The 25,673-nt window shown below is 48.9% G+C and overlaps 1 protein-coding gene across 1 annotated transcript; it reads right to left on the reverse strand.

Moving 5' to 3' along the window:
- Positions 1-1,194: 1,194 nt before the first annotated feature.
- OIT3 (oncoprotein induced transcript 3) lies at positions 1,195-24,799 on the reverse strand. The gene is made up of 9 exons (XM_082764200.1): positions 24,161-24,799; positions 20,199-20,573; positions 19,613-19,723; positions 16,502-16,624; positions 13,650-13,772; positions 8,344-8,504; positions 7,407-7,822; positions 3,516-3,615; positions 1,195-2,124 (listed from the first exon to the last, which is right to left on the reverse strand). Exons 1-9 carry the CDS (start codon positions 24,222-24,224, stop codon positions 1,936-1,938), a joined length of 1,662 nt encoding a protein of 553 aa, XP_082620326.1. The 5' UTR covers positions 24,225-24,799; the 3' UTR covers positions 1,195-1,935.
- Between the last annotated feature and the right edge of the window lie 874 nt (positions 24,800-25,673).

A 25,673-nucleotide genomic window follows, 5' to 3' on the forward strand; every position in this document is an offset into this window, starting at 1 on the left:
CAGAGAGCAGAGCTACTGTCCCGCTCGCAGCACAAACTGAGCACCTTCCCACAGACCACTCTTCACACGGCCACACAGACCAGTGCTTCTTCCTCATTACTCCTCCACATGATTTAGAAAAAAAGCTGTGGAGCAGCGAGGTTGTTTTGTATGGATTTGTCAGAAAGAACCAGATAATGTGCACAATAAGTAAAACAAGCAAGGCAACAAATCTTCCACTCCCCACGTCCCTCTCACACTAACAAAAAACACCAGTTGCCTCTCCAGAAGGCACCAGCTAATTGATTTCATTTCCCAGCTCTTGTTTTAGCAAAACAAGTACATTCAGCAGGGGCTGTCTGAACAAAGAAGTGACAGCAGGAAATTGCCCGTGTGGTCCTAGTGTAGAAGCGAATCAGCAGAACCAGGAGGGCATGGCAACATGAGAAGGGCCTTTTTTATTTCTTTTTCTTTCACATATGGTTAGATAACACATGAAAAATGCCTTTCTGCTTATACCTACTTATTTTCATAGGAAATTTTTCATTTATTCTACCACACGTGCACACACACGTATTCTCAAATCAGAAAAGCAGCTATGGAGCCATTTAGAAAAGCCACGAAACTCCCAGCCCATCAAATGCCCATTCATCATGGAAATGTCAGTCACCAGCAGAAATAAATCTGCGAAATGGAATATTGCTGAGGTGATTTGTGCCTCCCTTTTAAATGGTCCCTTCACACAGACTCCCCATCCATTTGCGAGCAGCAATACATTTTGGCTTTGGCAGCAATCTGGCTGCTTCCAACTGAAGCAGCAAATTGGCAATGTAGACTTGGGGGGACTTCCAGCACACCTCTGAACCCGCACACCACGAAACTTCCTGCAGAAAACCCCACGACTCCACTGCACTGCCATAGCCAGTGCTGGAGAAAGGTCCTTCCACCTCCACTCTCCAGCCCTGCCCGTCTCGCTGTGCCTCCTGCCTTCCATCCCGCATTCCTCATCCTTCACCACACAGCGCTCCTGCTCCAGCGTGACACCCACAGGACCCCGAGCTGATCATCCATTTTATTTTCTTTGGAATGTGCCATGCTCAAATCTTTTTGTCAGAGCCACAGCCTTAAGAGGGTGTGGATTACCTCCAGGGTAATCCATTACAGCTTTCAAACACAGACTCGTAGCAGCATGCTTGGGGGCAGGTGTTTATAGATTTTTAATGATCTTTTTCTTACAATCAAGGTGCTACAGCACTTACAAAAGGCACCGTGTTGCTTGGGGATGTGGGGGGAGAAGAGAGAGAAAAATAATGAGATGCTAAATACAACAGGAAACACTGTTAAACTACATGCAATTATCAAAAGACAATAAAAAAAGTTATTAAATACCTTTTGCTATTTAAAAATAACATTAATATGTGCCTGTGATAGACCTGAGCTTTAGCTGCCTGTAATGACAACTGCTTCATAGCTCCAAGGGACTTGCACGTTGTGGGATATATATTTTTATACATATTTTTATTAATGGTCATCCGAGATCACAGCACGCCCAAAAGCTTCAGTATCACTCACAGATCTGCAGAGCAAACACGTTCAGCTGCAATGCTGTTTTTATCATCTGAAGAGAGAAAGGCTTGAGTAATGTGTTTAGTCCAGGACGGACAGTCCTGTGGAGCCTGTGGGTGGACGTAGGGAAAGACAAAGTTGGGTAATGCTTCAAGCCTGAAAAGCAACAGGGTCTCTTCAACCGAGAGAAACAGAGGTAAAACCAAACTGTTCTGCAGAAGGCTGTGTGCCGAGCCTACTTCACAAACCATCGACATGCAGCTAGGGAAACAGGTCCTGAGGTACGAGTGGGGCTGTGCCAAATCCCTCTCCTTTCTCAGACTACCGTGAAAGAAGGCATCGATAAGAAAGGTTGGTCTTGGGCGGAGGTGCTGTTCCAAGGGACGGCTGTTAGTCTTCAAAGTCAATTCTGATGGGGCCGCCCGTCAGGATGTGCTTTGCCACGTGACCGGCCTCCTCCTCTCCCTCCTCTTCCTCTCTCCCAGCCGCCCTGCGCACCCGCCGCCGGCAGCCCTGGGCGCAGCGGGAGCTCTCATCCAGTGCCCCGCACACGAGGATGCGGCAGTGCAGGAACACCTCCTGGAGAGACAGCAGGCGTGAGTTACAGGGAACAGCCCCTTCGCTTCCCCACCAGCGAGCTCCCTATCAACCACTGCCAACTGCAGCCGTGCCGGCCGAGCCATCAGTTCTCCTGCGTGCCTCGCAGAGGGCACGTTTTCCAAAGCACCCAGCCGAGGTCTGCGCAGAGCACCCAGTCTGCCTCTTAGCCAAGGGCTAGACAGGGAATGTGAAGGTGTGAAATGAAGGGATGAAAACGCCAGGAATAAGCTTGGAAGAGCTCACGCGGACTGGTAGGAGCTGCATGGCAGGAAGAAGGCCAAGAACGCATGAAGCCTCACAAGGAGATGGATGATAGAAACGTGCAAGGGAATTTGACAAGAGCTGGGGAACATAAAGGCAAGAGACTGATGGGCAAGGGAGGAAAATGCTGCTTGATGAAGGGTTAAAACTGGCAGCAGAGAGGAGGAGAGCACGAAGGGCAGGGAGACAGCTGCTCTGTCTTTTAGCACAGTCAAGGCAGTCAGTGACAAGATTGCTGCTCCCTGCCCTCTAAAGGACAAGGACAGAAAGCAAGCCGTGACTAGGAAAGCAAATGTGCTGGGTGTTGGTCAGCGGTGAGGTCTGAAGCAAAATCCATTGCATGGGAGGATGCACATGGAGGCAGCAGTGTCAACCAAGCCAAGTAAAATTTGTGAATTTTGGAAGATCTCATCCTTTTTAGGCTCTGCAGGGGCTGGAGAGGAAACTTTATGCCTTTTGGAGCAAGCAGCATTGGCTGAGCATAACAACAGTGATAAAAAGACCTCATTTCTTCCAGCACAGGAAAAGAAAGCTATTTGCATTAGGAAGATGGCATTATCCTTCTGCTGTCCTGCGAACACAGAGCTTCTGCCCCAAACTGCCACCAGCCTGGTTTCACACTGACTTAAACAGTACCTGGAGACCTTGTATCTGGAAACCTGAGGGGCATCTGCTCAAACAGCCCCAGAAGGTATAAAGTTGAAGTGATTCAAAACTATAAATCACCTTGTTTTAAAGACAGGACACTGTGCAATGTGGCTAACTGCCTGGGTTGCTCTTTGGTGACTGGAAACACAAACACTGTTCTCTCCCAGTATACCAGGGACCCCAAAGACTACACTGGAAACAGTAACAATTTGAGCTTGCTATGCCATTATTTTCAATGGCTGTCCCTTCATATTTATTTCAAATTTACTTGTTTTTAACACTCTCTTTTAAAGTACCTGTGTCAAGCTCCTGAAAGAAACAGCAGCTGGAATAGGCACAGCAGTATCTGCCTTGAGCCAGGCATCCCTCCTCTTGGTACTCTAATACAGCCAGTTCTGTGCTGAGACTCCTCAGTCAGATCAGGGCTGATGCAATGTCTGAGAGGTAGGTTTTGAGCTTACCTTGTTGTCTTTGCCCACAAACTTAAACACGGGAACCTGGAAATGCTTGGCGAGATGGTCTTTTGACGTGTACTGTTTCACCGAATCATCAGAAACGCAGCTGAGGAAAGCAAAAAGAAAGGATTTAATGGGTTTCCCAGAAATGGAAAAAAGAGACCAAAAAACATCCCAGCCTATTAAACCAGAGAAAGGAAAGGAGCGCTTGTCTCTCTCAAGCTAAGCTACCATCCATGTTACTTCCTCTTTGGCCACAGGAGAAAATTCTGGAATGATTGGGAAAACAACAGTGATGATAATAGCATCTCCAGACAAAGAACAGCTCAGCAGCAGAGAGCTGGCAGGACGTGGTCCAGTCCCCTCGGCAGAGGGACTGCCAGAGAGCTGCAGTCAAATTTGTCCTCATTTCACCCTCCTCTCAATTCACTGTTGCAACAGTCTGCGGTGACCAGCGGAGCTGTGATACATACACGCTGCACTGGGTACCTTCTGTATACACACGCATATGTCTGTAATTCATGCTTGAAGAAGCCTTTACCCACGTTCCTGAGATATCACAGAAGACAAACACAAAACATCAGATCTACTTTGCTGTACACCATGTATATTTTCTCCCTGTTGGGCTTGGTTGGTCAGCTCCAGTTACAGCTAGAAATCTTAACTTCGGCTTCTAAAGGGACACAGAACGGCAAGAAAATAAACGACTTCTATACAAGGTCACATTTCTGGTCTGGTCTACTTATAAACTACCAAAGCTTAGATGGAGTTTGACAGAGAAGCAGCAAGGCAAAAGGTGACTCGACAGTCACCGCTGCCTGACACAATCCCCTAGGTGCTCTGAGGGGCACGGATGCTGCTGGTATGCCGCACCACAGCACAGCTTGGCCCTTCTAGGAAAGTAACCCCAGAAATGTGGGCCTCGCCAGACATACAGACACAGATATATTAAAACGTGGTGGTGGAAAGGACAAGAGGCAACAGCGGGGCAGCTCCAAGTGTTTCTCTTGAAGCAGCTCTCGGCTTCTATCTCCGCCCCAGAAGTACGTAAGGCATCGTCAGAAATGCTGACATTTGACAGGCTCAATTAGCAAAGCGCAGCACACCCCACACCTACACATACCTCTGCTTTCTCTACAACCTGTGCTTGGAAATCTCCGTGCTGTCCGACTGACTGGGCGCCGTGGGTCAGCCTGCTGCAATTCCTCCAGAAGTGCCCCTCTGCTACGTGTGCGGAACAGCAGGGCTAAGTGTTGGACTGAGCCTAGGGAGGCAAACTCGTCTGGGACGCAAACACAGGCATCCATGGGGAGCTAATAAATTATCACTGTGCATCTAGGAGAGGTGACGTGGATTCTCCAGCTCGAGGCCAAGTGTTAGATGTTGTTTAGGAGAAAATTTAAAAGTAGCATTCCTAAAGGCACTCGATTGTGGAGAATGACAAAGTCACCTCAGAGGCCCGTTCTTGTTTGTGAGTACATAAACTGTGATGACTCCTGGACACTGTCTCAGACCAACCCCTAAATCCCAGGTTCCCTGCAGGTGGGTGCTCCGCAGTGGCTGCAAGAAACCTACCAGTCTGGGGTAGGGAGAGGGAAAAATGAACACGGAGGAGCCAGGGATAGATACACAGAGCCCCTGCCATGCCCCTGAGTCTGTCTTCCCACAGGTTGCCACAAATGCACTGCTCTGACCCCACTACTGGGGGGCTGCAGGGCGGAGAGGAGGGCTTGGGGCCCACGATAAGCACCGAGGCTGCAAACGTGGGGCAGCACAGCAGGATGAGCGCTGCCACGGAGCCCCCTTAACCACGCTGTGCAGATAAACCACGGCCTCTGCCCACGTCAGCTCACACGGGACTGCCCTCGGTGACACGACCTCATTCCGGATGCCCCGGGGAGCTGCAGTGCTTATCGCCCGTGCCACTGGTCAGTGCCTTTTATTTATTGTTGAGAAAGAGGAAGGGCAAGGGCAGAAGCCAGAGGGCTGCCTGGGGGCTGGCTGGGCTAGCAGCAGTGCGGTGTATTACAGAGCCTGCAGAGAAGGCACTGGGAAAATCCTCATTTCCAGGGGGGTCACAACAGCTGCAGGAGAGGTGCTGAGGGGTGGCACATCCCACCAGCTGGAGATGGGAGGGAATTAAGGGGCATGAAAGGAGGAGAGGAGTTTTCCCATCCCCCAGCCTACAGTATAGCCCCTCAAATTTAAACCGCGTGTCCCTCTGGAAGTCTCAGCTGCAGTTAACTCCTGTGGATCTGATCCTACACAATCAAACTGACTTAAAAATCTCGTCTTTATTGCCTTGGGCTTCTGGGGCTGGGTTGATGGAAGGCAACAGGGTTACTGCAGAGCTGCTTGTAGCACAGCCCCAGCTTGTAGCTCATTTGACTTTTTAATTGCTGCGAGCACAGCGAGAGCCAAAGAGCTCCGGTTAGCCCGGCAGCACATCCTGGCCAAACGGGGCACCGGGCATGTGGCGATGGCCGTGGAGCTGAGCAGGCTGGGGAGCTCCAGCCAGCCTCCTCCAGCCCAGCTTTCCCTGCCGTGAAGTTTTAATGCCCTCTGCAGGATAACGGCACCAAAGGGGCTGCTGCTGCCTTCCCCACCGGGAGGGAAAACCTTTCTTTACCAGGAAGGTCCCGGCTGCTTGCTGTGTAATTCCTCAAACCAGTGCTGCGGTAAATAAAAGAGAAGGCATTTTCTGCCTCCTCTCATCTCTATTCAGCTCAGGTTTTGGCCGCTGTTTTGAAGGGCCATCATTTTTACTCGTGGAGGGGACGGAAGGAATGTTTGGAGCCTTGAGTTTGCCAGGGTCCACAGGCACAGCCAGGGAGTCGATAAATCAACCCTCCCGTTACAAATCTGCTCACAAACCCCCGAAATGTCACGTACTGACAGACCGCAGCCTCGGCTGGGGGGAGAGCAAGTAATGCTGCAACCCTGGCGAGAGAGAAATGAAAGCAGTGTCTGTGTGCCGCACTCCCTTTTGCTACCAGACAGTCGCACAGGACCTGTCATCACCAGCTGCGACAGCGGGTGATTTGACCTGGCAGCCGAGGAAGCAATTGTTGTCCTTATTAGACAGTTTGGCTGGCAGAACACAGGGCTCACACGAGCCCAGGCCCTTAACCGGTGGCTGCGACACTCGAGTATGCCTTTGGCAGGACTTTCCTGCCCAGAGGAGAGCAGACTCGCTGTCTGGTGGGGCTGCCAGCCACTGCTGGGGGCACACAGGCCACAAGCAACGTGGCATCACGGCACTGCCACCCTGATGAGCCCCTGAAAACAGGCATCAACTTAGCAGCCAGAGCAGCCCCCGACCTCCGATGTGAGCAGATCCTCCCTGAGCTTTTCACCAGCACCTCCTGGAAAGACCACTGCCCCCAAACCAACCCCGGGGGGCGGAGGGTCCTCCCTAGGGGATCGCTGCACTGATAACAGGCATCAGGGAGCAGAGCACAGAGAGCTCTTGGAGCTCCAGCCAGCACCAGCCACGGAGTCTGCTGGCACACATTATAGGAAAAAATTAAGAAACTTCCTCCAGCTCCTGGGCAGCTGCATGGCAGTGGCACACAGCCACTGGGGCGCTGCTGATCGACCAGGAACTGCAGGCTGGCAGAGAGGATGTCAACAAGGATCTCCCTTTTATGGGAGCCAAGTCAATTATCCACAGGTCTAGTTACAGAAAAAGATGCCCCGTAAAGGCTGCTCTTGCAGCACCCTCTTTCACTGCCCCCCACACTCTTTCTCCCAGTATGACAGGATGGGTGCTGGCTGCTGGTGATTACGAGGAACACGGCAGAAGTGACAGCACTTCCCGGGTCACACAGGCAGTGTGGCTTAGCCCACTGCCAATTTCCATCCAAGAGCCAGCAAGGAAGGGAACAGTGAACTCACCCGTCTTGAATCAGGTAGTACTTGAGGATCTCATCGATTTTGGAGGTGGGAGTGGCAAAGCAGCTCTCTACCAGCGTCTCCAGTCCATTGACATGCACCAAGGGTTCAATCCCAAAGTACAGAGAGTCCCGAAGCTTGAGGGTGGGAAGGGCACCCCTGTAGGGTTCATCAAAGTCTTTATCTTTGAAGATCTCAAGAGTGAAGGGGAAGATGCCCTGGTTGCGACTCATTATTTCCAAGGGCGAGTTCTTTAGGTTGGGCACGTAACCTTCGGAGATGGTGTACCGGCGCGGGAACTCGCAGGTCACTGGGATCAGCAGCTTGCTGGTGCGGACGATGATGTCCCCGTTGCTCCCTGGAGTCTGCTTTGGCAAGCCGGTCACCAGATTGGTGGCAATGATTTTGTCATTTATCACCTGCAGCAAAAAAGGGGGGTTAAAGGAAAGGGCAGGTCACTGAGAAAGGCCTCTCTGAGGTCGGATCAGCAGCTGAATTTATCTCGTGCAGGAAACTCAGACATAAAAGAGCCACTGCGAATAGAGCTCATGAATTAATCCACTGCAACTAGAGCGATATTCATCTTCACTTACAACCCAAGGGCCTCTGCCAGTTTGCTGCCAACCTGGATGCACTGGACTCCTGCAGCAAGCAGGGGAGCTGGCTTCCAAGTTGCCATCCACCTGGTGAAAGGCACGTTCCTGACCAGCTGCCAGTGCAAGCTCCAAAACGTGCTCTGGGACCAGATACTGCCTCAACAGGAGGCTCAAGAACGGCACCACTGGCCTTTTCCACACCACGACGATGGTGAAGCCACCTCTGTGAAGCAGCAGGTGAGCCTGCACCCCCATGCTGGTGCAACTTCTTTCCCCAGAGGCCACTAAACCAGTCCCCAGGTCTGAGAGATCCCAAGAGGCAGGACAGCAATGGTTGTACATACATCCACAACGGTGCCGCAGGACTTCAAGGAGAAATGGATGTTGACGTGAGTGCCATTGGATACCCCTTTGCAGGAATTGTTGATGAGGGAAAGGTCCAGGCCTCCAACCAGGTCCTTTGGGATGCTCACCTCGATAGAGCTGGACTTGCACAGCACTGGAACTACAAGAAAAGGCCCAGAATAAGTCTGCACTGCAAGTCTAGCAGGGTGCTGGGGAAGGGCTGTATCAATTACTAGGAAAAAAGGGGGATTGTTTGTTGCATTTATAATTCTATCTTGCTGTAGTAATTTAAGCACCTATCTTAAACTCCCAGCTGTGCAACAGACCTCCTGAGCTACCACTGCCCCAAGTTTTCTGGTGCAGGGCTGCCACAAAAGAGGACGATGATGACAGCTACACAGCAGCAAAAACTTAGCTATGCAGCATTTCCAGCTACACTTTATGCTCAGCACAGGTCTGATTGATTATCCCCAGCACTGCTGTCCTGGGAAAAGCCTTTCCCAGAAACAGTTATGAAATTCACAACACCCCAGGCAGAGCCATTTTTAAGACCCTTTATCAGGTTTTACATCAAACACAGAACGTGTCAAAACAAGGCAGAATGACTCCATACGGATGCCTAAATAAAATGGAAGCATCTCATAATGACATAATAATCAATATTTTTATGAGCAACATACCCAGCTCTGACAAACTCAATTAGCTCCTTCCACCTCTTACCAAACTACTTTTAATTCTCATAAAAGACTTCCAAGTGAGCTTTATTTTTCATTTAAATTCTACTACATAAGAAGTGGGAGAAAGTGCACAGACTGGACAAAATGAAAAAGGTAAGAATGGGAAATAACTTCCAATATAGAAGTAACTGTTACACGTATTCCTTGGTTGGAGACGTATCTATTCAGTTAGCTACAGGGCAAGCATACTGTTGCTTGCATTTTGGTCCCTTCTCAACCAGAAAAATAAACCCTCTCTAGAATTATCATTTAACATATTTTGAAGTCACATGACAAAACTTCCGCAAATACACTTGCTCCCCAAGCTTCTCCTTAAAATTAATTATACTCCCCATCCTTGACATTCCCATGATCTGTCTCTGCCTAATTCTGATCAAGTTTATATAACTTGATTATGTATTTTGGACACAAGGAACAGTTCCAAAACCTGTCCCCTCCAAAAGAAAATTCTCCTGTCCTATCTGGAGTATATTTGTAACAGTTACTGTGTATCTGAAGGGAATACATTTTCTTGGAAGCTCATTATTTTCAAGGTGATATGCTAAAACACATGCAGCGTGCCCAAAGCAATACGCTCTCCTAATGACATTACTGGGTTAGGATGGAAAATTAATGAACTAAGAATTACCTGAACTTTTCCCCCACCCACAGAAGGAGACAAGTGGGAATAACTGAGCGAGTCAAATGGCAAAGCTCACAAGGAGACAAAGGGACTTGGAGAACACAGTTCTAACAGAATGCAGACAGAGAGAAGAATACCCCCTGGAGAAAGGAACGGCTCGATGCGGGTTTAGAGCTTCACTGTTCTAGTGACTCCTTGATGAATACGAACACTTAATGCTTTCGTAAGGGTGTACTTCTGGGCAAGAGGGTTTGGATCCCAGCTGCAATTCTGCAGAGTTCAGCACCACTTTTGTTCATGCTATATCTGTTTCTAAATGTCTTTGGCACTACAGGGAAGAAAGGAGAACCAACTGCACTATTGAACCACTGCTCTGGCACTGCCCATGTGCCTCCCAGCACCTAGGCACAGAAACACGTGCATGAAAGCAGGTGTGGCTATTCCTGTGAGCAGCTCTGCTTGTGATTCAGGCTCACCGCTGCTGAGCAAAGCGCTCTGGGAGACTCCTCAGAAGAACTGGTAATGTAATTCAAACCGCATTAGACATTTGCACACCGAGGAGTAATCAATACTAGGAACTGTGCTTCCATTCTCTCAGCTTCATGATGTGGTGCAAGCAGAGGCTGCTTGCAGCAGCGTGATTCAGCTCTGAGCACTCCTGGCTCCCCCAGGACAGAGAAGGAGGACGCAGGGTGGCTGATGAGGAGCTGGCAAGGCAGTGGTGACTGCACGTAGGTATTATTCCAGAGCAGAAATGAGTAATCCTGGGTGCCAGGGAACCCTCTTTTAGTCACAGATCTTTGCATCCATTCAAGGAGCTGCACTCTCCTGTCTTGCTGTCAGATGTGCAGCCCAGCCTGGCTCAGTGCAGCCTGTGAGGCTCCTCGAAGCCTCTCTGAGGCTATGCCAGTCAAACAGGTCGGTTCCTCACCTTCACGCAGAGCATCTGTGATCACATCACATCACGTCACACTCCTTGTTACGCACCTTGAACTTGCCTGCAAGGTACCGTGAGCATGGGAGGAAGCTTGTTGCCAGGCCAGTGCTTACACTGCTGCCAGCAGTTGGCACCCTGATCCTTATCCAGCCCGTGGCTCCCTCCTCAGCCTCTCACAGAACAGCTGCTCGGAGCAGGGGCTATCGTTGTGTGTAGTAGAACAGGCTCCCTGCTGCTGGGGAGCCCTGAACCACTCCTACAGACACAAAGAAGCTACACCACCATTCCCTGTGGAACACACGCACAGCTGGGACATGGGAGAGGAGAAAAGCATTTCACCAAACACTTCAAGAAGAGGTGGGGCATGAAGATGGTCTGCAAAACTCCAGGTGGTATGGCTGGCTGGGATCCTTCTGGGAAAATGGCAACCCAGGCTGTGATTTCTGTGGGGGAGGATTAATATTTGTTCTGAAAGTACAGGCAGTGCAGGGGAGGGTTGATAAGGTGCAGAATCAATGCTCCAGGCAACTGTGCCTGCCCTGCACCGTTAATTGTATCGCTATAAACCTGATAAGATGCCATAAAGAATTGTGTGGTACGGTTCCAGATATATTCTGTCATATCTCCTCAAAATTGCAGACCGCTGGATAGGGACATAAATTCATGAAATGCAAAAGAACAAGCAATCTTGCTTGATGAGATGTCATATCTGGAGCCCCAGCTCGGCACCCGGCAGTGCTGCTGGTCTCATTAGCAGCCTCCAAAGGAGGAGAAACGTCAGCTGAGAAGCGCGTGGCCTCCTATCCCTGCTGGGGTTGCCTCGGGGAGCCAGGCTGAAGAACACTGCTCTTTTCTGGCCTCTATCCATCAATCACACCTTCAAGCAACATGAATAATCACAGCTCCTGGAAATCCCCATCCCTGCCTGGTTCTGCTGGTGCAGTGAGCAGCACCGAATCCCAAGGGCGCAGTGCTCACCCCTGGAAACAGGAGAACAGACTCGAGGTGTGAAAAGGAAGCTCAGGTTGCACCCTAAATGAATTCAAAATGCCAAAGCAGGGGATTCCAGGCAGCAGAGGGCAACTCAGCCCTGCTGCAGGCAGCCATCAGCCTTAGCTTTGCCTGCAGGGCAGCAAAGACAGGATCTCTGCAGACGCAGCACTTTCTTCCAGGCTCTTGGCAAGTCTTTTTCTGCTACATAAGCAATTCCAAGCATTAGGTATGTGAGCGGTGGGGAGAGAAGGGGACAAGGAGATGCCACTGTTCCTGTGTCACTCCCAAGGGAGTGAGGCTGGGATGTGGCACTCCAGAAGAACAACCAGCTGCCCCACCTGCAAGGCTTGCTCCTTTCCAGGGACACCCCTACATCATTCACCATACACCTTCCTACCAGGAGACCCGCAGCCAAACGGCCTCCTTTCCTGCAGGGCCACCAGCCGCCCTCGCCCTGCAGGACCGTGCCTGGGATGTGGGTTAACAGTCACACGCACACGGGATAAAACAGACGCTGCTGAATCCCTTTCATTCTTGAAATGAATTTCATTTCATTTCTTGAAATGAAAGGGAGTCATTATATATACATATAAATACCTGTCTTTCCTCTAATTCTTGTGCTAATTTTATATGACTGCAAAATTAGCCTTGTATGGCTTGAATTTCTACAAAGCTTAGAGCAGAAATTGCACCAAATAGAATGATTCCAGCAGTCCCTCTGGGGCAGATCTGCTGCGCTGGCCACCATGAAGTCTGGATCTGTTTCTCTAAATGATGCCTGGGCAGTTTGTAACACACCAGACCACCAGAGACTCAGCATGGTCTGTCCCTACCAGGGCATGCCCCTTCTCCAGCTTTGTGCCGTGCCTGCCAGGACTACAAAGTGGCCTGGTAAGTCAGACGAGGCCAACGGAGAACATGACCTCTGCCTGCCTTTTGTGCACCCACATGGCTCTCTCAGCACACAGTTCTGAACTTTATGCCCCTTCAGCAGAGGATTGTAGTACACATCTCTGTAAGACACAGGCTGCTCGTTGATTTCAGCACCTCAGGGAATCAGCTAGATGTAGGATTATGAGGCCCAAAAGATTCCTGGATTCAAGTTCTGGATTATAAGAAGTCACTGCATGAGCAGGTACAGACTCTGCTTAACTCTCAATAGCCTCAGGACCTGCCTCCTTGATTCTGTGCTCCCTGCATTCAGTGCTCGAGCCAGACTGTCTCCTGGGAGCCTGGAGGTATTTGCACAGGAAATCTCACTCAGCTCTTGCAACCCAGGAAAGGGAACCTGTTTATTCCAGGCGCATGCCATAGGTGCACGTGAGTTGGTAAGGACTTAATCTTGGTGTGCAGGAATGGAGAATGCAGTAGACTTCACATGGACGCCTTCCAAGAACAGTGTTGCCCCTGCCTCTATGTAGAAGCAGTCAATTTTCAGATGCAATCTTGAGCACTTTTCCATGGGACAGTGGAAAAATGTACCAGTAACAGAGCTACTGTCTTGCTACAAGGCATAGGAATGCTTACTGGAGTGGCTACAGAGAAATTGGGCAAAAAATGCCTCTCTCTTTTTCTTTTAACTTCATTCTTGGACGTGACTGAACCACTTCAGCTGAAATTTCAAAAGCCCGTTTTGAGGCATGGAAAATTTCAGTTCTAGTAGGGTAAATTTGGCAAAGGCATACACAGCTGAAGCAGAACAATATAATGGGAGGTGTTTAGCAATCTCAATTGTAAGTGAACACTGCCAAACCCGCCTGTGATGCAAGATGCACCCAGCTGGGTCCTGTGTCTCTCTTCTGCTTGGTAAAAAGAGCCATGTCCCCAGGCTGTCAGTTCTGGATGATCTGTCTGTCCTGTCGTTCACGACAAAGCTCCATTAACCAAAGTGAAAAGGAGAGACTAACAGAACACAACAAAATCAAGAGGAAAAGTCCCTTCAAATGTGCTTTTCATGTGCTTGGACCACAGGCTGTCAGGAGGATTCTTTGCCCGGTCTCCTAATTGTTGACCTACCTTGACAAGTGTGGTTGTCTTCTGACAGAACAAGTCCCCTCGGACATTCACATTGGTATGAGTCTTCCACTTCAATACAGGTATGGCTGCAGCCTCCATTGTTATTGTGACAGCCTTCGATTTCTGCAAAAGACAGGAAAATCAGCACACCCTGCTCCACAGGAAGCTATGCAGGCCCCAGCATATTCACTGACTAACAGCGTGACCAGCACAGAGCTTGAAGGCAGCAGCATGGTGAGAATTTGCTTCCAAGAATATGCAGCGCAAGCCTATTTTTATTTGTCCAATCCTGTGTTTGCCACTTCATCATGAAGTCAACAAGGAATTCCATGAAAAAGCTTACCAAATTAAACCACGTGCTGTAACTGACTTACACAAAGAGGCTGAATAAGCAATCTTCAGCTTGGCCCTTCCTAGCTTCCAAGACATTCTCTAAATCTACGTGTTTATGTCGTTTCTTACCTCAAAAAGGTGAGGGAAAAATGTCTCAGGGAGGACAGACTCCCAGGCAGCCAGTTCCTATCCTCAGCTGGGAACAGCAGAGGCAAGACATGAGGTAGTGGCATCCCAGATACTGCTGCATCCCCTTTGTAAGCTGAGGAAGAACTTCTGCTTGTAGGAGTTTATTTACCAGGAATTTTGCTTGTTTAAGAGTGCGTTTTTGGCTTAGAGGCTTGCTCCTGGAGGTGCATTATTACAGGGACAGAAAGATGAAAGCTCATGGTGTAAGGTTGGTTCCACCCCTAAATTTTTCCCATCTAAAGTGCAGAGCAAAGAGTGCAGCACAGCTAATTGGGGGATTTCTCATGGTTTTTCTTACACTGTTACTGTTCAGGTGAGGCTGTTCTTTGAGAATCTGAATTTTCATGTAAAACATATTCCCAGCCACTAGAGCTGCAGAAGAGTCTGAAAGGGTCATCTAAATACACTCTGAAGATTTGAAAAAGTAAAGGAAATAAGATCGTTTCCAGTTGTTGGTGGTCACCTATGATTTTCTATAAAGAATATATCATGGATGGAGGGAGTGGTTGTTTTAGATAATCTTCCCTGATTGATTTTTTTAACCCCTTGTGATGAATACTGCTAGATGTTCTCAGCAAAATAGGGGTAAATATAACGCGCATGAATCACAAAGACAAAATATTTCTCCGTAAGCCTGCCATCACAAACAACTGTGTGGTTTTAACTGAAATGTAAAGAAAACAACAGAAAACCCATACTCGATCTGACCCATTGCATGGAAAACAACAGCCTCAACACTCCACGTGAGTCAAAGTAACAGGTAAAACACTGTAAAGGAAACACTGAGGTACTCTTAACCCTACTCAGTCTGACCAGCTCAGGTAATCAAGCTAAATCTCTTGCATTCGTTCTTTTCAGCACCAGCTGTGCGGTGGCTCACAAGTAAATCACATACTCTAATGGCTCACAAAGCTGAGGGCACATCTTTAGAAACACAGCTCACTAACAAGATCGTAAAAATCCCCAGCAGCAATGTTAAACTCACGGAAAGCACCATCCTTCTTGCAGAAGGGGAAATTAAATGATATATCAAAGGCCCTACATTCCAACTTTGGGAACGGCAGAAACAAATGAGTTTCCAAGCGCAGGCTATTCCAGCCCCGTCAGAAACCTGCAGTGCTCAGGAACACAGCCTGCCACGTAGCACGGCTGGTTTATGTGACACCCCAGCAGCTCAGCGCTGGATGTGGAAGGGACAAAGCCTGCTGATCACTTTGGGCCTCAGACAACTTAACAATGATTCCAGGAGTTGTCTGGATGACTGACGTTTTATTAACAGAGCTTGGAGAGGACATTTTCACAAAAGTGAAATGAAAGATGCTTTGCTATCTAAGGGGAGAAAAAGGAACAAAACCCACAGCTTGGAACCATCTGTCAGTGTACCAAAAAGTGGAGTGGTAGCGAGCCCAAAAATACAATGTCCACCCCTCTCTCTTTCTCTGCACCACGGATGCCTGCCACTCAGCAGCTAATGTAAGGCTGCACGCAGGCTGCAGATGTACTCAGTTCTGACAGTTAAGTGGCTTCAAAGTGAGGCACTTTGGTAGCTATCTGTCTTGTCTGAGGCCCCACAGTTTCTACGAACATACTTGGGCTGCCCACAGAAAATGTCAGGCACCAGTCAGGATTTGCTGGTTTTTTTTCTGCCCAAAGATGTTTGTGCATTGCTAGTGACAACAGCCCAAAACAACAGCTTGGTCTTTAAGTCCCTGCCAAGCCACCAGTTTAAACTCTTCAAAGATTTTCTACCTTGCTGTGCCACTATGGGGAGGTAACTGCAGTAGCTGCGTACAGCAAAGACCACAACTAATCCCTTACAAAAACCAAACAGGCCAAATGTAGCCCTCATCTTAACTCTGGCTTCTGCTCACACACAGGCTCCCTCTCTCCTCAGTCTCTGTCCTGGGAGGAGAAGAGGTCCTCATACTCTAGCCTAATCTCATGACACTACCCCACACCTAATGCCAGCTGTGAAAGAAGAGTAAAGTTAAATCTTCCCCTCCACGCTTATCATACAAATCTCCTGAGCCACATCCCAGCACCTCCAGCAATAACTGGCTCTGTCTGGACAACCAGTCTCTCAGATGCACTGCTGCCTTTCCCCCTGCAGGGAAAAACACAAGCAAATCCCAACAGAAATGAACAAGGCAGGGAGCACAACCAGGAGGCTTGATTAGAAGGCTGTTTCAGGAACAGCACCACTGGCAAGCAGGGAAGTGCTTTGAGTGACATTTCATCCCCGCTGCAAGGGGCCAAGACAGAACTCGCACGGCCAGGGAAAGGGAATGATTTACGCTGTTCCCAGCAGGCTGTCAGAGCTGAAACCTCACCTTCACAGCTCTTCCCGTCGCTTCCCAGCGTGCGCCCAACCCCGCACTCACAGCGGTAGGAGTTCTTCAGGTTAACGCAAAATTCGCTGCAGCCTCCATTGCCCTGCTCGCATTCATTTTCATCTGCAAAAAGCAAACTGTCAGAACGTGCCCGCTGGTAGACGCATCTGGCAAAAAGGGGCTGCTACGGGGGAGTGCTGGCTGGGCTGTGGAGTCGATTTCCTAGCCCCATGATATCCCACTAAGCAATAAAGACCTCTGCCTAGTGACAGCAGCAGTGTTTTGTCATGCTGTGTCTAGCTCAGGAGCAAAGCAGTCGTGGGGAAAAAATGCATGCATGCAGCAGCCATTTCAGAGTAAAGATGGACACAGTCCCACTGGGAAACTTCCAAATTAGTTCTGCATCCTGAGGGAGCTCAAGCTTCCATTTATCCTCTCATCCTAAACCATTTCCCCCCCCATTCACAAAGATGTTACAACGGAGTGAACACGACTTCCCTACACGGTGAAAGCAGGTGAATACCAGAATTGGTCAGAAATAAACCCCATCTATTTTTGCATCACACCTGCTGCTGCTACAAGTGTACAATTACCCTGCATCAACTTTAAATGATTCAACCTTTATTTCAAAATAAAGACACAAGAATAAAAAAACAGCTGTAAACATATAAACAAAGCTGAAATCAAACCAAAACACACAATGAATTCCATGGAGCTTCCCAAGAAAATCACATCCTGAGAAATTTCAGCATTCTGTCTCCTTGTCCTGGTTCTGGCTGCTCCCTGCCCCGGACAGCTCAAGTGCTCTTGCAGAACAGAAACAGGTATTTATTAACTGAAAAAGCACACATGATGCTTTTGAGTCTCTCAGTAAAGCTGTGAAAACTTCTCCTGATTTTCCCTATTTAAAGGTTACAGTTCCTCTGTGTCCATCTATCTGTTTTGTTTGTTTTTTTTTTTGGAAAAGTACTTTGTTCTCTGAGATTCTCATTCTTCAGCCTTATTTAATCTCTGTGTGCAGTAAGTGAATCAAATAGGAGAGAGGGGGTCGCAGCCATTGCTATCGCCGAGCCACAAAACTGATGATTTCTCGCAGGCAGGCCAGAATGCTGAGGTTATCAATCACTGCTCACACGGGGTTTCACCAAAACAGCTTAGGAGCTACCATTTACTAGCTGTCAGAAGCTTAAAAACAAAAAAAGACAAACATCACTTTAAGAGACAGGTCAGAGATGCTCTCTCTCAGGTGAAAGAGGTCCCAGATACAAGACAATATCTGCAGCTTGCAGCCAGTGGTGGCAGCTCCTTCCACAGGTGACAGGAATTAAGTATTTTAGCCAAAGAAATGTCTGCTACCCAGCCTTGGGAGGGAGGAAGCATGGCCAGGAGAGACACAAACACTTCTCCTTCTGCAACTCTACAGGCTCCACACTTTCCCTTCTAAAAATAAAACTAAAGCTGCTAAAAAACAGAGGGTGAACAGCAAAAGGGCTGCTAGCAAGGGCTCAGAAATGTTGCTAGGACGTCCTAGAGCTTGGCTTGGGAAAGGGCTGTACCCAGCAATTCACCTTCAGTGGAACAGGTGGCTCCATTACAAAACATAAGAGCTAACTTTAACCCCTGGGTAAGTTTGCAAATGGCAATATAAATTGGGATCAGCAGTTCTAAATGGGGTTCAAAATATCTAACACACTGAAGAGAAGTCAGCCCAGCAGAGGGGAGGTTCACAGACACGAGCTGCTTTGCACTACTGCAGCATCCTCAGCTCCCAGCGAGCTGGGAAGGGGAGAACATTCCCCATAGAGGAAAGGCACACGAAAAGCTAACATGGACTTGTTTGTTTTCCTTGGAAGGCCGGCGGGATTGCATTCAAAGCAGGCATGAACGTGCAATTCCTCAGCACAAAAATCAGTAGAAGGAAAACTGAGCCATATGACAAGAGAGGGATGCAGGCAGGTAAGCGGATGTGATTACTACAGCTGAACCATTGTGCCATCTGCTTATCGTGAGGAGAAGCAGCAGTGCAGAAATCCTGCCCCACCTGGCCTCAGAAGGATGAAGGTATCGCCAGCCCGTGCAGGCAGGCCTTTCCTGAGCCTGCCACACATTTATCGAGTGCTGCTGCTTGCCAGGGGCACTTGTGCCTGCAGGTCTTGCGGAGAAGCAGCCGATAGATGCTTTTAATTTGCTGTGAGGGCTAAGTCAGTCTCGCAGCAAATTACAGTCACTCGGCTGCAGAGAGACGGAGCAGTTTTAGCAAAACTATTCTGTAGAAAGGGTGAGCAAGCATAAATCTGCATCAGGGGCAGGCTGCTCTTTCCACAGACTGCAACAACTGTGGCCCCTACCCTGATGCCCACAGACAAGAGGAGTGTGAAGAAAGAAACCACCCACGCCTGCTTTGTCAGCTTGAGTCTGTATGGAAAAAACTCATCTGGCACACAGCCTCCTGGGCCAGCTCTGCTCTCAACTTCTCCACCAAATCAAGCCTCAGAGACAAAGCTGAGATCCCACTTCCCCCAGATGTTAGCACCCCTTCCTCCCCCCACATCACCTCTTTCCATCCATCCATCAGCGTGGACCTGCAGGTCCCCAGCAGCCACCCCTTCCTGGTCCCTTCCTGCCCCACTGACCATTTTCTTCCCAAGACCTTGCAGCCCAGGTGCTCAGCACCACACGCACAACAGCAGCTGTCCTCTCCTCAGGAGCTGATGGGGATTCTCTCCCAAATTCCTAAACCCCATCTTCCCTGCTCTGCTCTCACATGCCGCCCTCCGCCTCCACCCCTCCTGGCCGTGCAGGTCCCTGCCAGCACAGCCACCAAGTGCCAGGCGCTGCCTTGTCATGCTGCCCAAAGCACCGAGGCTGTGCTGCAGCCCACAATCCTTTTGCTTTCCTCCAGTCCCTGGCCAGCGCCCCACAAGGGCAGTAGGTACAGCAAAGCCTAACGTGTAGCCCTATGCCAGCCAAGAGTCTTGGAGGAAAGAGTCTGGGAGGATTTCTAGTGACAGAATGCACGGCTCTTCCTGAAAACCCACGACACTGTACCAGGATCTTACAAGAAGACTGCTACTGGCAGCAAAGACTGCCACAGCTTGTTTCTGCACTTACCCAGACATGTCTGTCCATCAGGTCCTAGCGTTGTCCCCAGGGAACACGTGCAGTCATTGGTGTCCAGGCAGGAGTCCTGGCAATCCACCACATCACAGATGTCATAAAAATCTAGGGCACAACGACAGCATTGTCAACACAAACCACTGAGCGTGCACTGAAAATACTGCATTTGTACTGTCAGCTTCGCACCCTGCAGCCAGTCCATCAGTCACAGACCTGGCCCACAACAAGGAAGCCGAACTGCTGAAGCTGATCTGAAACAATCTGGTTTAATTACTGTAAGTCAGAGATGCAAATTGTGGCTTTGGTAGCGTGCCAAGACAAACCATAGGGCACACAGTGAGCATTAAACCACTGCAGCCAGGTTGGCTGTGGAAGCTTTTCGCTAGCTGACTGAAGGCTGGAACTCACGGAGGCGAAGCGGGCTGATCAGCACCATGCAGGCAGGCACTGCATCACCTGACGTGCTCTGGGTGAGAAAGCAAAAATCAGTCAGTCTCTCGCAGGGGTCTGGATCCTCGCTACCTTTCCTGCCCTGCAGGGATGAGTGGGTTTCAGGAAAGAGTTTTTTGCAGCTACTTACGCCCGCAGTACGCGTGGAAACAAACGCTGGGCTTGGTCAAGTGATAGACGTAGTACCCTCCCGGACACGCCTTGACATCTATCGTGGTATTCCAGAGGCAGCAGTTGCCATTGAAGCTGGCGCAGGCCTGGCGCGAGACGATGCCGTCCGCCTCTCGCGGGTGGCTGCCGTTCAGCCAGATGGGAGCATGGGTCCCGCAGTGGTTCTCGGGGATGCAGAAGGTAGGCATGGCGTCGCCAGCCATGCCAGTGAAGCGATACCACTCGCCGTCGATCTGACTGTCGCACGTGGGCTGGCCGTGGGAGCCATTTATCTGATGATCCGTGTTCCTCCAGGGCTCGTTCAGGCTGATGTAGGCAGAGCAGGGGTCCAGGGCTGAGACATGCAGCAAGACACAAGAGAGAACATCTAGCAGATACAGATTGAGTTGTTGATTTATAATTGCAAGGAGCGCAACAAATTTTCTTTTTCTACTCCTGACTTAACAGAATCGTTGTGATAGATAGAGATCCCTGGGGTGAGACAGCAGTACCAGCTAACTAACTGCCTCATGGAAAATTCTGACAGCTTGGCTTGAATGTCTTGGAAGGAGTGAACTATCTGAGCTCTGACAACATTATGCAACAGTCTGACTTGCTCTTAGCTGCTGTAGGGTAGGACGGGAAAAAAAAAATAAGCAAACCTGAAGTCTGGGGAGGGATTTTTACCACAAGTATGTCCTGGGAGCACTGGGTCAAGCGCTAACTGAGCCTCTGCAAGCCCCTCCTGAAGTGACTGGTGATGTCCTGGAGAAGAGGACAAGGGTTCAGACAGGTTACGCAGCCTCCCTAAAAATCCACCTACAGCTCGTTTCAGCCCTCACAGTCAAGTTGCCATAACCGCAGCCAGAGATCACCCTGCAAAGCGTCAGTTAAAAGGTGAACTGCAAGACATCGGACAGGAACGCTACATTTAAGGCGTACAGAAAGAAAATATGCAATTTCAGTTATTAGACTCCTATATAATTGCAAGTACTCTGCAAGCATAATTTATCAGCTCCTACTTATTTCAGGGCACAGTTTTAAACAGCAGAATATAAGAACTGCCTATCCCACATCACACTGGAGCTGATCTATAGCCCAGCAGACTGTCTCTAACCAAGAGAGGTGAAGTAGGAGAAAGTGACCCTGCTCCATTTACTGGACTTTCTTCCTCATTGTCTCTTGTACAGCTGTGTACACTTGTACCACGGTGAGTTTAAAGAGCTATAACTCAAATCCATCTAGTTTGGAAAATGCTGCAGTGGATCAACAGGGAGAAAAAGTAGCCCCCTCTTAAGACCACCCTGGTCTTCTGCAGGGACTCCATCACCCAATTCTCCCTCTGCCCAGTGCTGCCTACCTTCATGATTTATCTATTGTGATTTTGTGTGATGATGTTGCCTCCCTGCATTTGACACAGCTTCCTCAGATCTCTTGATTTATTATCTTAAAAACTAGAGAGCATGAGGGTCTGAATAAGGACCTTCAAAATGTTTGGCTCTACGCAGTCACATTCCTTGCAAGCCCACAAACCCTCTTGATCTCCATAGGAGATGAGATGTTTGTGAGTGAAGTGTTTGTTTGTGAGGGCAAGATACAAATGCGTGGACCTCTTGGTGGGTACTTGTCTGTTCACTCCAGGATCAAGGGGCGTGTTTCTTTTCAAGCCCTTTCTGAACTTTCTGCAAATAATTACTACAGGAGAATAGCACAGGGAGAAAAAAATGAAGAATTAAAGTGTTCGTTACATTTTCAGTCTTCTCCTAATTAACCCTGATTTGGCAGCTTCCTCACTACAAGCCCGGAGGTTTCACTTCCACGTACATTTAATACCTGATTAAGCACCACTTACCTGTGACTAACTATTCCCTATTAAGTGAAATGAATGCTAATATTGTCTTGAGTAAGGAGGATTGATTATCATTTGCTAGAAGTAGGCTAATAAAACCAATCATTCTGATCAAATGCTGGCAGCCTGGAATACACTGTACCTTCTGCATCGCATTTCAAGTTCTAAAACTGTTCTCTCTTATTTTGCTTGAACAATAGCTGATGCAATTTGGGGTGGGGAGGACACATTATGCTTTTTTACCAGAATGCTCTGGATGCAGGCAAACCTTGGTTCAGTATTTTGATGTGCTTCACTGACTTGAAAACGGGAAGTCTATGTGCTTCTGACCAGGGACTTCAGGTCACCCTTAGTGAGCTGCACCCTCTGTAAACATCTGCCTCACTGACGTGCTGTCCTGTACCTCCCCACTAACACAGCATTTCTCTAGACTAAAATCCTTGTGCCGTCCTCGGCCACTGTCACGTTTTGTTTGGCCTCAAATGCAGTCTAAAAGATAGGAGCAGCTGCTGTAGCCACAAGAGTGCTGCAGAGCTGCAAGCTGGCACAGGGAGAACAGCTCTGGGTTACAAAGGTGCTCTCCAGTGCCATAATTCATGAGATATGCAGAGCAGCAGATCTGCTCTCACCACAGGCAGCCCTCAGGTCTCCCGAGGAGCAGGAGAAGGACTGCAGCAGGAGTCTGTTGGGATTTGGCAGGCTTCATGAGCTCTCTCTTCTACCTGCCTCTCCTTGCCTCCTGCCCTTACCCACAGACAGCAGCAGCGCTGTTCAAGCTTGACTTCTCAAGACCAGAAAAGATTAGTCCTGCCTTTTCTCTGCACACAGCTGAAAATAGCTTCCTCTGGGCTTCCCTCAGTGTAACGCTCTTGGCTTCCACAACGTGATTTGGTATGGCCTTAGGGTGAGTCACTGACTAAGATTAAAAGCTTTTTGTGTTAAAAGCCAAACGAGGCAAAGCAAGGAATGCCCTGTCAGCTTCCCAGCTGGGCAGCACCAAAAATACACACATTCTCATTAGCTTTTATACAGTATAATTAACTTTATGAAATATCTTTTGTAGATAGACTCTGCAAACACTCATGCTGGGAAATCACATTGTCTCCTAAACAGACAGGAGATAATTTAAAGACAAAATCCACTGAGATGAAGATGCAGTGGCTCAGAGGGAGCTGGAAGCAAGCACTCCAGGGGAAATGAGATAGCACCCCCTCCCCTCTTCCACTTCTCTGAGAGCTTCAGGATGGCCTAAAGAGCAGGTAGATGAGCAGGAAAAGCAGCCGTTGCTCTTTAGAGCACTGCAGACCTGCATAGCCCCCCTCAGACTGCCAATGCTCCCCCTGGCCAACCTCCCCACGGACACACAGCGCTCTGTACCACAGCTTACTGAAAACTAATTTGAGTTTTTATGAAGAAACTCCACAGTAATAAAGAACCAGCCAATCAACCTCTCTCCTCTTCTCCCCAGAGGCTAAAGGCGCTGGGGTTTTGCTCAAGACATACAACTGTCTCCAGTCCCCTCCGTTTTTCATGGCTCAATTTTTTTCCTCCCCAACACTTTCTGCGTGGCCTGAGCAATTCAGCCTGACAAGCATCAGCCATCAAATAAAGCTTTACAATCTGTAATCTTGATGGTATCATTAGCTCTCTAGCTGACATGCTAACGTATATACTGGATGACAAATCGGGCTCTAGCAGGCATTCATAAGCCCACCATTCTTCAGAGATTAATCCTACGTGCCCTGTGTACTGGCGATCTGCTCTGGCACAAATAAGCAGCACTGCATTATGACTCTAAATTCAATTCAGATTTGCCAGGGAAAGGGTGAAAAAGTAGCTTAACAGCTATGTGTAGAGTCTCTCCTGCTAGAGGAGAAGAAAATCCCCCAGTGCTTAGCAGTGAAGATTCTCCCAGTAGGGAAGGCACCACGCTCTGAGACAAAGACCTTTCCACCTGGAAGAAATTTCACACCACACTCGAAGAAAAAGGATCTCTCACATCTCCCAGTCTGTCACCTAAGCACACCAGTGCTCAGCACGAACCTTAAAGATGGTGAACAGAATAAGCTAGAAGGCAATGGCTCTTCACTCACCCATTGAAGACACTGGCTGCAGCTGGACAACAAAGCAGAGGCAGAAAAACAAGTACTGGAACATCCCACTCAACCGAGGCACAGTTACCACTTGAGTAACACAGCCTTGGAAGCCCTTGCAATGCTGTGGCTCTTGCAGCCTTCCCCTCAGTGTGGCTTCTGACCCCAGGCTTTCTGAAAAGCAACTGGGATAGCTCTTGTGGAAGTTTATCAGAGGAAGAAGCTGAAGGGATGCGGGGTACAACACCAGCCTTGACCTCTCCAGAGCAGCTCTGCCCCTTACTGACAAGAGAGGTGCAGTTACTGATCGATCTTGTTTTTTGGACACAACTCGCTATTGTTTTCTTGCCTGACTGCCCCACGGTGACACCTCCACTATCTTATCTGGAGGGGAATTCTAACCAGGGGACACCCGGACATCCCGAAGGGATGGAAGAGAGGAGCAGATGGGTGCTCATTGTTATCTCTGCTCCTTCCCCAAGTCATACGACTTCATGGCTCCCCCTCAGTCAGAAAACGCCAGCTAGGGAGCTTTAACTGCAGGAAATAGTGGCCAGAGGAGAACTGAGCCTTCTGAGCAGAGATTGCAAACGAGTGCTGGGACCAGGGCCACAATGGGAACATCAGTCAAAGTGAAGGGCTGGTGCCCCACAAGGAAGTAAGCTGTTCCTCTGTTAGACAAAGACCCTTTCCACTGCTGGTCACATAACCCAACCATCACGGAGATCATCAAACAAAGGCAAAGGCATCTTTCTGCAGTAGTCTTATGTTCTGTCTTCTTTTTTTAAAAAAGGCAAGAAACCCAACAGTACTGAATTACCTTCCATGCAAAACTGAGTACTGAGAACCTCTGCCTTGCTTCTTCGCATAAAACCAGGCCATGTGGCAGGTCAGACCCACATGCTCTGCCTACAGATGAGATGACCATGCTAGCCCCCAGCTTTCTGACATCTGTTCTCTACGAAGGCAAACCAAACACCACGTTTGGCAATGAGCTACACCAAGGACAACATGAATGAGCACAAAGGAATCTTTCCTTTCTTCCCACTAAGCTGTAGCTCCTACCATGAACACTAGATTTAAATCTGTTTTAACGTGTATGTACACATAAACGTCTGTACATAGGCAAGTCCCTCCCTGCTTCTGAACAGGGGTCGTACAGCTCACCCCAAATATCATCTGCAAGCAGAAAGGTCTCCAGCAGCAGAGTGCAGCTAACCCTACAGCAATGGCACAATCAAACCATTTCCCCGTTTCCCTTACGCCCCCCACTTTCACAGCAGGCAAAAAGGAAGAATGTCAAGGTTGATATGCTTGCTTCAAATCCCAGTGGGGAAAAAAATGGCTTTGTTCTTTTCACTTAAAGTTTGCATGAGGCAAGGAATTGGGTATTTGGCTGTTCCGTGGAGATGGAGCACCTACGCTGCACATTATAGAAATTTCTCAGTGGTTGGTATCTCTGTGCCTGGGTGTTTCCCTTGGTGGCGAAGCCCAGCATGCTCCACCCCAGCGG

The sequence above is a fragment of the Aythya marila genome (assembly GCF_965140915.1).
Source record: "Aythya marila genome assembly, chromosome: 7".
Lineage (NCBI taxonomy): Eukaryota > Metazoa > Chordata > Aves > Anseriformes > Anatidae > Aythya > Aythya marila.